Below are 12,813 nucleotides of genomic sequence, written 5' to 3'. Positions count from 1 at the left end.
AAAAGACATTTCAATAAATAAATGGATAAGTAAGGAAGTAAGAAAAAAGGAATAAAAGATAAACGTAAATGGTCAAAAAAAATGTTATTTTAATTAAACTTTAAAAAAAACATTCATTCATTTGACAAAGCAGATGCTTCTATAGTACAAGCTCTATATTCAGTGGTCCTGCAAATTGGTACCGAGAAAGTCTTTGTATACCTAGCGGGATACGAGTGAAGGCTGGAAAATCGATTGAAAAAAACAAACAAAAAAAAACATCGGGGACATTATTAGGTACATACACATCACCACATGTGTGAAAAATGTTATGACTATGCATATCTAATATATTACATGTCCTAATAATCAAGGCAGATGGGTCACAGTTATCAGGCGTCTGTTCTCAAGACACTTCTAAATGACAGTGTCTTGTTAAGGTTGATAAGGTTAGTAGCATCATGGAGAATATTACAGTACAATAGTTAATGTATGGATAAATTGAATAGTGATAAAAAAGTTTAAAAATGAATTTCCCTCCTGCAGCTAAACTAAGAATGCCACACCAGCTGAAAATAAATAAATCCTCCAAATGCTGCCCTCTTTTTTTTTTTTCTCACCGGCTCCAATATAAAAGCCAAACAACTGAATCTGCAGAATATACCCCAGAGATCATCCCGTCCGCCTCCACATCCACGTACACTCAGACACTTTACACTTCCTTATGAATCATTACAATTCAATCCGACCGCAAAAGTGGTCTGGGAGCAATTAATCTGGGAGTGGGGCTGTCGGAGCGGAGACAAGAGTGACTGGGTTGACGACTTCCCTACCACCAGCTCACCCACATCAGCCCCGACCAGCCGAGCTTCCTGGCACCACTGACACTCCACTTCATCAATGATAATGAGCAGTGCACAAATCTTACTTTACAAGCCTGCTGTCAGGAGCCAACCAGAGTGCCCAGATTAATTAGGCAGAGCCAGAAATAAAATAAGAAAAAAAAATCCAGCGGTGCAGGATGAGGTCATCTCACTGCCACTGGCGTGCTATGACTGATTCCAGAGCCTCTCTCCTACCATCCCATCATGCTGGGAAGGACCCGGAGCTAGAGATGAGTTTAGTGTAAAGCTCTTGTTTTACATTTGGTGGCTGGCCCGAGCATCCTGCCTCTCCCGTCTTTACTGGCACCGTGTTGCTATGGGGACATCCTCTCTTCTCACATACAGTGAGAAGAGATGAGCGGGAAACGAAGGTGTGCAACACTGAATCCCAAGGATCAAGTTAATGCATCCCTATTTTTATACTTTCACAGTTTTTGTTGAAATTAATAAACATTCTGCCCACACAAATGTCTCCAGCTTGACTTAGCTGAAAGGCACTCCTTAGCGAGCCTCGGTTTGCTAAAAGGAGTCACCGTCTAAATCTCACACCACCAGTAACGCCATACAAGGGAGGCCTGAGAGTGCAATTAGCTAAAAAAAATAAAGTAGAATGAAGCTGAAATGTGAACGTTAAAGGATACGAGAGGAGGGTATCACCGGTCAGAGATGAAGCCGCTGACATGTTTACACAAACAAGCTAGAGTCCATCATCGCTCGCCGGCAGCCTGAATGTTATTAAGGCATGTTAATTGAAAGTGTTTCCAGTATGATGGACATAGCGAAGTATGTTGACCAGAAATGGATTTCCCCCTTGAACTAATAAGGAGAGAGCTGTGCAGACTGATATTTTCATTCAATTAAAAATAAATGGACGAACAGAAACTAAAATCGGGACAATTGACTCGGAGGTCATTCAAGTTGTGGAGCGGAGAGAAGCCGGAGAAAAGTCTCTGCATCGCCTTCTCTTCTCCTTGCCGCGACCAGCGAGCCCCCTACCTACCTCCGCCTTTAATTGTTTCAATTACATCTCAATCTATTGTAGCTGGAGGGAAGGGTGCTTGTTAAATCAGAGGGCTTTTGTAACATTATCCATTACGAGTGACAGCATTTTATGGTCATAATCAGATCGAATCATCCAAACTTGTGCTGTGTGCCTTATCTGGTCCTCATTAGGATATCTTAATTTTTCACAGCCTGTTGGTCCTAACAGCCTTCTGCAGCCAGTAAATGAGTCATATCACTCAGTCATGCTGGGGACGAAACACAGCGTGAGGGCCCGCTGGAGGAACCGGGAGAGAATCACTGGTGCACACGTGAATCTATAAATAAGCCATGCTGCTCTGTCTCTTTGTCTCTCATTCCTTCCGTTTCTTCTTGCCTGTCTGTCTGTCCGTCTGAATGCCTGCCTCCCCCCGCTCCACGTTTCCTTCTCCGCAACACACCTCTCACTGGAGGCTCCACTTCAGTCCATTCAAATCCTTCCCTAATTGACACTCTGTGAGGAGAGGAAAGGCTAGCCCTGAGTGCACTTCACTGACTATACCAAGGCATGTTCATGTGAATGCTTCCCTGCACAGAAATACATGAATTTTGCTGCTCGCTTGCTCTCCCTCAGCTTTGCGATTCATGTGATGTCGAGTCTCCTCGGGGAGGCAACAAATGTAATTGAAAAAAAAAATGCAACCAGAAGAAGTATCTAAACGAATATTGCATTGCAAGCAATATTGTTTGAAAAGTAAAAAAAAGCAGCAACAACCTCTCCAGAGGCGTCCCGAGGATAATCCTGTAAAACCTTTGGTTACCGTGGAGGAGGCTGCGTTTTTAGCGGCGCAGCACAGCCTGCTGCACAGCTATTGCAAGCATCACTGAGGAAGGTCAAGTCTGGGACTATCTCTCCCCCTCCCTCTGCCCCTCTCTTTTCCTCCCTCCGTCGTCTCTACTGAGTAAAACCCACCGCTGTGAGAGACAGACTTGATTAACGATGCATAAACTTCCCCCATCGAGAAACACAAGAAACCGTAGTGCAAGAGGATGCATGTGGCGCCGAGGTCACACACACTGCTTTGCTTTATCACCAAAATATGAGTAAATATAACTTTCAGTGTGGACTAACTGGATAAAAAGTCACAGCTTTACATGAATCTTACAAATGATAACCTCTTCAGGCCTTCTACAAGCTGCATTGTCCCTTAAATATCAAACAAGACCTCTACTTGCTCTAAACATACACAAGGAAATAAATGATGGGTTATGTACTGATCCCAAGTACAGTGAATTTATTCTCCAGAAGAGGCAAACACTGCTCCAAAACAGGGTTGAAAGAAGCTGTACGGCCGTGTGTGATGGTGCCATCAGCTCAGACAGCAACTCTCAGAGAAAGAAATACATAATAACCTTTATCTATCTCTGGATTGATGGCTGAGTACGCATGCACTTTCCCTGTGCTGCTCGGCTTCCATATCACACAGTTGTGGACTTTCATACCTGATGGCTGCACAGTTATAAACAATGTTTTCCCATTGTGGGCCATTAAGTACTTTCCCAGTGGCAGTTTGGGCTGAAGTGGAGAGCTAAAGGGTGCTTCAACAGTTGTTGTGGAAGGACGGAGAATATTTGGCGTCCAGAATTTTCCCATCCAGTCTGAAGCGGTGCCGGGTGGTAACATATCACTCGATGATGTTATTACATTTGCTGGCAATGGTTAATCATCCTCTTTGAATTTTAGCAGTGATTACTGCTGAATTAAGTTATTCAAGTTACTGTTTTTGTAATCATCTTACCAAGATCCTTTATTTTACTAGATGATAACCTTTGCAACCATTGCTGCAGGTCATATATTTGTGAAGAAACATGTTAATGTGACTTAACATTACCAGCATATTCTAAATACACAGTATATACGTCCTGAACACCAAACGTACACAAACACTCTTGTTGTAAAGTCATCTGTTGGAGCAGATGCTTTTCAATGTCTTTTACTTCCGTGGGCAGTTTTCTATAACATTTTGTCTGTAAGAGAGCAGAGCAAAGAGCTGCATCGTATGCTGTATGGCATGACTGGTGGTAACCTTGAGGAAACATGGAAAAACTGAGAACTCTGAGAACTCTGAGAGCAGGCAAAAAAAACCTGGTCCGCCCTAAAGGGCCTTTACCCACAAAGACTTCACTCTTCCAAAACAGCTTCTCCTCAGCACAGAATAACCAAGTTGTGGTTCTGATCCGGCATATTTCATCTTATCGAGGTGAAGCTTGAGAAACAGTTATTATACCATGCTACAACCCAAAGTAAATTTGAAAGGCAACGTGGTTAATGTGTCGAATATTATTTACTGACTAATGAAACTTAATTGAAATAATAAAAAAACTAGCATTTAAAGGAGCAAAAGAGCAAGAGCACAACACCCTCACTTAAACCGTTCTTCTTTATATCCTGTTTCTACTTTAAGCTCGTCCATTTCTCAGTTAAGTTTCCAAAGTCACATTTCAACTTTAAGTTGAGCAATGATGTCTCTTCGTAAGCCAACAAGACAAAACTCCATCCAGAGTTTTCATGCTTTTCAATGGAATGTTTGCATTGAAGACAATAAGCACCGAGGTAAACATGGACTGGTGATAAACACACAATTCTTTCTCAATTCGTTTAGCAAAAGCATCTCTACAAATGAACACATATGTAAATGTATTTTTTACCTCACACAGATACCACCGTAAAATCTTAAGATATTTTGAAGCATCAGGGATCTGGTTTGGGAACCCGGTGTTCAAAGAATGTCTGGATTTTAGGACTATAAACCATCATGCTATATTGCCATTTCCTTACATTTATTAAATTTATTATAATTTTTTTAATATTTCTTCACAGCTTACCGTGTGAACATATTCATTACGGCTGAAATTATCCTGTGGCCTTGTGAAGGAGGAGATGGTGATATACCTGCTTGTATGAAGGTTTGTTGTTAGGAAAAGGAAAGTAAAATTAACAGAGCATTGAATTCTAACAGAAAAATAACCTTTGCTTTGACTTCATGTCAAGCCACCCCAAGGACAGACATATGAGACGGAAGAATGAATCAAAGTGAAATGTAAAGGTGGCTGCCAGCCTATTCAAATGCTCCACTTAAGGAAAGAAAACACCACTAAAGACATTTCAGCTTGGATCAGTGACTAGATGACCTTTTAGTTAACATTATGAAAGTTTGTCTTCCTTTTGCTTTTATTTTCAAATCACAATTATTTCTCCTCCATCATTTATTCATAACTCTGTGGTTGAAAGGATAAATAATGACCTTCCCATTTACACAGCGGGTAGGATTAAGGAGGGGGGGGAAATAAATTAACACCGCTTTAGAAAAAGCACAAAGACCTTCCTCAGTTTGATAAAAGAATTTGCTGCTCCGGGAGAATAAAAGAAAAACAAACAGGAGGCGAGTTTTTTTTTTTTACACTTTCTTCATAACAGCAAAAGAGGTCAAGAAAATGAATGTGACCCGTTTACATTTGTAAATGTGTCTCACTGTGAATGTGACATTGTGATTGTAGAAGTATATTTATTGTTATCCTTCTTCGTCCTTACAGTCAGTGGTCTGTTTGGACTACTGTTTGGAGCACCTTTTTGTTCTTCTACTTAATTGTGTTTAATATAATATCGAGTGTTTTAAGTACAAGAGGGGCAAGAAAATTAAAGTTTCCTATCATATAAACAGCCTAGGCTCTTAGGAGCAGTGTGATTTTATAGTGCAGTATTGGTCAATCAATGTGGAATACTATCAATCTCTAAATTAAGTTTGCCGTCTATTCATTAAGTGACCGGAAAAGTTTATAATGTTGTCAAAACACCTCTTACGGTAACGCAAGCTAATGCAAAGACACCACTATCTACAGCCCTTACTGTGGAGCTACAGTAAAGAAATAGAGTTTCTAGACAGGAGGATTAATACTGGTATATTCAGGCAGTATGAAAAGATTAAGTGTTTTCTGAACATTAAAGCATGAAAAAATGTTCTAGCAGAAACCCAAAAATACAAGTGCTAACCTGAAAATGAGCACGATAGGTCTTCTTTAACCCAGGAATATTCTGTGTGATTGTAATTATGTGCATTGTACAAGTATAGACACAAACCTTTCTGAGGATATTAGCATGTATAGTTTACGCCTAAATTCAGAAGTCTGTTGGTAATGTTGCAGGTTACATCTAGTTTCCAGGTGTATTAAGCCTCCGTGTCCATTCAAGTCACACCGGAGCAAAACAGTGTACAGCTTCCTTCAGGGAAATACGGGGCAAGAGCCTTGTGTCACTGTATTGCTAGACAAGTTTTACACTTGAAAGCTTCTTAAAAAACTCCAACACTTAGCAACAGACCCAGCTGTAATATAGCACAAGAGTGTTTAAGGCCTCCTATCTTGTCCTGTCACTCCCTTTGTCTTTCATCCCTGCTTGGAGCTGCTTTCAGTTTTCTCTTTACTGTATTTGTGGCTCATACATTTCTGTGTGAGCAGAGGCCCACAGTATCCGTGAAACCTGCTGGGGGGGAAGAAAAAACAAAACAGAGAAGAGCACAAATAAAAACAGCGGTAGATCAAAAAGAAGTAAATAATCTTACCTGAATCCACTTGTCAGGGATGGCCATAGCCAGTCGGTAGTCAAACCCGAGCCCTCCCTCCTCCACTCCTCTGCAGAGAGCAGGCATTCCCGACACATCCTGCAGAGAAGTCACACTATTTCATATCACATTTTCCCTTTGTGTGCACAGCTTTCTTTCCCTGTAGTCAGCCAAGATCACATCAATACCACTCCACAACTCACATATTAAAGGCTGACAATCCTATACCACAGGCCAAAAAAAAGAGTGATACCCCATTTCCTTTTGCATTACCTCTTAATTATACCAATGAATACGCAAGTAAGCTATGCCTGGCTATTAAGTGCTTTTAATTAATAATAGCTGTGGGCAGTGTCATTGCAAAGTAAGTGGAAGCTGAAAGGTGTGTTGTGGAGTGTGTGTTTACCTCTGCAACAGTGATGCAGTCAGGATAAAGGGTATGGAGAATGTGATTGGCAAGCATTAGGTAGACCAAAGAGTCCTCGTCCACCTGTAGGCCAAAGTACTCACTGTAGTCCCCTGAGAAGCCAGAGCCTGAGGAGTAAACACCCACACCGTCAACACTCATGTTTCCCCACTAAGAATCTTAAAATCCTCCGTTTCTCAGTAGGTTCAAGTACTGGTGCCGTTTTACTACACGGCTTTCATTCTGAACAGTATTCGACATGAAGACAAAAGTTAATACGCAAATGCTCGTTCAGTTTAGTGCACACTTTGACTCATTATCTGATAGCAAGTACATGAGCTACACAGTAAGATGCCACTTTAGAGACTGTAAAGTAGCACCTACCATTACCTGTAGTATATTCAAAGAGATCCATAATAACATATTACACATATCACACACACTGTGCAACAGCAATTGCAAAGGATCATGTGGATTCTTTCCTGTGCTCTCTGCGTAAGGTTTGTGTAAGTAGTGAACGTTTTTTTCAGACACCAAAATCCATTGTGTGCATTCAGAAGGTTGTTGAGTGCATTTCCCCGCTCACAAAACAAACGCAAAGCTAAACAGAAACAAGCAGTCTTCTTCTATCCCCACCTCTCGCTGGCACATTACTATGTATCTCAAGGCGCTAACAGTTTATCAAAGCGTGAAATCGTTGCTTGATTTAATTGGCACTCTTTACTGAATAATTGCTAAAAATATACCAATCAGACAACATTGTAGCATGTAAAATTACACACTTCAGTCAGAAGGTTGACCTCATTTGAAATACTGTAGAGGAACATGTTTTAATCAGGCTCCAGTTACAGTGGCTGTTCTCTCTGTGAGTACTTCACTTTTTAGTGTTTCACTCAACTCAAAAAACTTTATTTTTTTCATCCCAACCCTTTTTAACATTTTCAGGTTTAGACAACAATAACAATTCAATACATTTATTGCTTCATACTGTACTGTGGGTTTCAAAGGAGTGGATGATGACATGCTATACACACACACACACACACACACACACACACACACACACACACACACACACACACACACACACACACACACACACACACACACACACACACACACACACACACACACACACACACACACACACACACACACACACACACACACACACAGAGATGCACACAAACCAGCCTTACCGATGCCATGGTGATGGTACAGCATGGAGGTAATACCATCAAATCTGAAGCCGTCAAAGCAGTACTCCTCCATCCACCAGCGCAGGTTTGACAGTAGGAACCGCTGCACCTCCCAGCTAGCAAAACACACAAACGGGCACAGGCACGCACACACACACACATCCAAGGTCAGATAAACAAGAAGCTGTGAATTATTCACACATCTCATCATACACTTTAGGCACAAGAGATTAATTTTCACCGCTACAGGACATTCACATATTGATACCCAAAGCTCCATTATGTTGGAGATGGAGTGTCAGTGACAGGAGATGGTGTTTTCATTAACTACACTGTAGAGGAGACGCTGCCTTTCACGTAACCGGGTGTCAGGATGAGAAATCAGTGGCTTTCAGCTCGCATCAAAGTTTTCCGATTTCCATCGGACCACTTGCACGACCACTGAGCAAGCGTTTAGCATAGCCAGGCCCATCCCCCGGTATTTGAACCAATAGGATTTCATGCTACACTTGGGTAAACAAACACCATGCAGGGGAATTGAAATAAACCATACGCTTCTACTTGCTTTGGCTTCCCTATTCAACGTGTGACGAGCTCCTCTGTCCTACAAGCGAGAGAGAACATACTCAAGAAATAAGCAAAACCAACAAAATATCTGAATATGAAAAGCAGAACTTGTGGCAGGGTTTTGATGGTTGTTGCCCACGGTGTTCTACAAAGCATGAAAATGTCCTCCGTGCCTGTTGGCTGGACTGTGTTGACGGAGGCTGGAGAAGGTGGATTCCATAAATGGCCCTATAGCTCCCGCTCCCGACTGAGCGATGGGAGAGTCATCTGGATCTGAGCAGCCACTTAAGGCAAAGTACACTACGCACCTCACCTCTTTCCTGCTCAGTGGCGTGTTGCCATGGAAGTGTTAAAACTCAGGATTTAGTTTTCTCTATGCGGTGTGCGTAATGAGCAAGGCATGAAACACTGTACCCACCGATGCCATGCTCCAAAGCAGCTGATTAAATGTGAACTGCCGTCTCTGCTTTGGCTGACATTATCAACCCAGATGCTCTCTGTACACTCAGCTCCAACAATGACTGTATTGATATGTGCATAGTGTACCTGAATGTAGATATACACTATACCTAGAAACACGATATATTTTCTATTTTTGCAAGAAGCTGGTATCTATAGTTTAGAACGTTTATCTATGTGGACATTGCCCTGCCCCCTCCCAGCCTTACCCTAAAGAGTCAATGTCCTGCGTCTATCTACTAGGACCTCCACTTGATAAGATTTCAGGGACATCCATCTGAAAATATTTTGGTTGTTAGATATGATTAAGACCAGAATTCTATAGTTGTCAACTAGCATACAGTTTGAGGAGGAAGTGTAACCAGTGATCAGAATAGTCACTCTTACTGTGCGACTCTTACTCGCATTGGTTTCACCTCTAGAGTGGATCCACTGGAATTCCCTGAAGGTCCCGTGATTGAGAACTCCTGTACTACAGCACTTGCTCTTATAAACTGGATCCTTCATGATTACGACAAAGTTAAATCATTTGTCAACAATGTATTCGTAAGGATTTAATAAAACAATAGCATTCAAAACAATACAACATGACATGTCGAGGTGGTGAAGTCTTACTTGCAATGGTCTTGGACTTGTTGGATTTGTGTTCGTTAAATATACCAACAACAGAAACATTTAGAAGATTTACCATCTCAAATGGAGTGGACCGCAAAACATCCTGTTCAACAAAGGTTGGCTGAAGTTTTAGTAAATTCCATAATTAAAAATGTAAATATGATATTGAGTGAGGTTTTCTTACTTCTGGAATGTAATATCTCTCTATATTTACAGTAGCAGTTTACAAACCTCATTCAGTCCCTGAATTAAAAAAAGTTAGGCATTGAATTTCATTTGGTTTTTTTTTGTTAGTTGGGACTTCACACACACACACTGAGGGGCAGTTCAACATTTCTTGCTTCAATGATACAATTTCCTCATGTCACAAAATAGTTGAAGCAGTGAGGAGTCCCAGATTCATGCTTCAACGACCCTTCGATAATATCTCAACAACAAAAGTCCATCCAAACACCAGACATTCATTGTTCTCAACAATACCTCTGCTTAAAGTCGTATATCCGTTTCATCCCCTGAATCTTCAAACAATAAAATGCTGAGGATTACATCCTCTTTGGTGAAAGACAAAATCCCAGATATTTTTGTCCAGGTAGGCCATGACTCAAAGATACATTTAAATGCATTGCCTTCTGTGCTCCATTCCTCAGGGATGATCAACCTCAGCATTGTTTGACAGGTGTGAAGCTGCATGTTACATCGGCGCTTCTTCCTTCCCTTGAGGAAGAGCACAAGGGAGCCTGGTATGATCCGATATAGCAGCCTGGCTGGGTGGTCACGCAGACCCTGTGATAAATAGATTAGGTCCTCCACTCCACTGCGCAGAGCCAACAAAGGCTCAGACACAATGTACCCTCACGGGAGGGAGATAATAGCCAGTGAGAGCCAGAGGCCCCAAGATGAAACCATACTGCCACATTAGGACCCACAATGCCATTCATCATCAAGTCCAATTACAGTGGGAAAGTTAGATCTCTATACCCGATGCAACACACCGCTTATCTATGCAGTTCAATGAAGTTATCACTCGGCCTGTGGTGTTAATACAAAAGCAAATTGCATATTACACCGTCCTCATGCTAAAGCTCAGCAATGACAGCGAAACCTGGTTAGGGAGCACTAACAGAGTAAAGCTCTGATATTGCTGCTTGTAGAGTACGATAAGGGCATCTATCATACGTACTGTTGTTTTACCTGCACGAACACACTGCTACAAAGTCAATTCAAATAATAGACTTTTTTTTTTTTTTTCTACATCAGCTTCACGCATAGTTGCTCCTTATCAGAGCTCATTTCCTCCTCAAGCTGAACATGACTCTGACCCATACTATGGTATTTGGGTTCCGTTGGCAGCAGAGCAGATACGGAATCATGCCGTGCCTCTAGAAGTCAACTTTGCATAAGGGGTCAAGGCAACGCGTCGTGATGGGAGAGAGAGAAAGATTTAAGTCCCCGTTTTCACAACATCACAGGTAAGCCGCAGATAAGACCAAATAAATTTAGGGAGCCGACAGGTCATTCCACACGAAGTGTGATGCTCAAACAACAATGCTCGACAGCCTGATTGATGGTGTGCATTTGTTGGACCAAAAAGGACAAATAAGGTGTCTCATTTAACGCATTTCAAACTTTTCTCCAATCCCCAAAGCCATTAATGCGTCCAGGACAGAGAAATTGACAGGAGAGACACCTGCAATAAATTCACATTTCTAGGTTGAGGCTTGATTTATTTATTTATTCAATCATGGAATTATTCATCCAGCTTGTGGGTACATTAAATACACATATGCACTGAAGAGTCTTCACGCATATGACTTGTTGATGTTGTATAATGTATTTTTTATTACATTTGTGACTAAAAGGTAGACATTTTAATCATGTTTCATCAAATAAGCCACTGTCCAGTAAAACATGGTTCAATCAGCTACGTGTTGGTCTTAAAATGCAAATGTGCGCCTTTTGCTGGACATGTGTAAGAAATACGTGTTGATATTTCGCACCGCATTGTTGAGCAGCCCTGCAGGCAGTCTGGTGATGCTGGCTGCCTCGCTGGCTAAACTCTCATCTAGCTGCCTGACAGATTGTCCCTGTATTGCTGTGCTTTGTGTCAGATATCTGCCGTTTGTCTGGCATTCCTTAGGTTGCCTGGCAGCTAGCTGCTTTCACTTGGCATCCTGGGAGAGATACTCTGCTGCCTGTGAGACTGTTTGTAGGTTTAGCACCCTATAATTAGTATCACCTTGTACTTGTGTGGCAGACAAACTCTGCCCCATTGGAGTTTTCTCCAGTGGACCATGTTTTAGTCGTGGCACACTTGGCATTGGTTAATTACAAAAAAAAGAGGTGGGCCAGAACCTGGCAGTGAGTCTTGAGGGAAAGTGCAGCCTTACAGGCTTAGCTGAGGGGAATAACAGTCCCTGGGGTTGTTAAAGTAGAGGAGGGGGGACGAGCCACAGCAGGCACCATGTCCACACAGAGCATGACAACGGCCCCTAGGTGAGCAATGCACCTTGTTTGATGAACCCAGGCAGCAACATCCGATTCTGAAAATGAGGCCGATGCGAAAATACCTTAAACTTGCATTTGTTTTTCTAACAGCCAGCAGGGGGCGACACCTCCGGTTGCATTGAATTCTATGAGACAATGACCCTACTTCTCACTTGATCTACCACCTCAGTAAACATTGAGTTTATGGTTCCAATAACTAGTTTCTTTAATACAACATGATGTTCTTTTGGAAATGATGGTCCCATTTAGAGTCAAGTTGACAATAAAGCAGGTTACACTGTCACAGCGTTGTGCAGTGTGGGTGTTGTCCGTATATTCATCTAACAACTTTAACCCTTTTGCAGTGTGTTTCCAGTTCATGAAACGTAATGTTACCGTTTTGGTTCCTAAAAATGTCTTATTCAGCGTTCGGATGACGGCATACTTAGCTTTAACCTCTCTTGTCTCTTCTGGTTGCAAAAGAAAACATAGCGACATTAAAAAAAAACAAGATGTCGACAGCCAAAATATGCATTTTCTCTGCAGTCTACACTCTATAAAATGTGTGTTTAAGACGTAGATTATTTATTCCATTTGGCTGTTCGTTTTTGTGTTTCAGA

At 41.7% G+C, this 12,813-nt stretch overlaps 1 protein-coding gene across 1 annotated transcript in view; it reads right to left on the bottom strand.

Annotated features, from left to right (window-relative positions):
• The window catches only part of gbe1b (glucan (1,4-alpha-), branching enzyme 1b), a 79,519-nt gene that overhangs the window by 39,287 nt on the left and 27,419 nt on the right, over positions 1-12,813 (bottom strand). The window contains exons 8-10 of the mRNA XM_076099841.1: positions 8,069-8,184; positions 6,870-6,997; positions 6,464-6,562 (exon numbers count right to left, since the gene is read on the bottom strand). Of these exons, the coding sequence (XP_075955956.1) occupies positions 6,464-6,562; positions 6,870-6,997; positions 8,069-8,184 (343 nt within the window). The remainder of the gene's footprint in view (positions 1-6,463; positions 6,563-6,869; positions 6,998-8,068; positions 8,185-12,813) is intronic.

Source organism: Anarhichas minor, unplaced genomic scaffold, assembly GCF_050575085.1.
Source record: "Anarhichas minor isolate MPS153535 unplaced genomic scaffold, ASM5057508v1 ptg000026l, whole genome shotgun sequence".
NCBI lineage: Eukaryota > Metazoa > Chordata > Actinopteri > Perciformes > Anarhichadidae > Anarhichas > Anarhichas minor.
The sequence above is the reverse complement of the archived record's forward strand: the minus strand, read 5'-3'. Positions and strand labels throughout refer to the sequence as shown.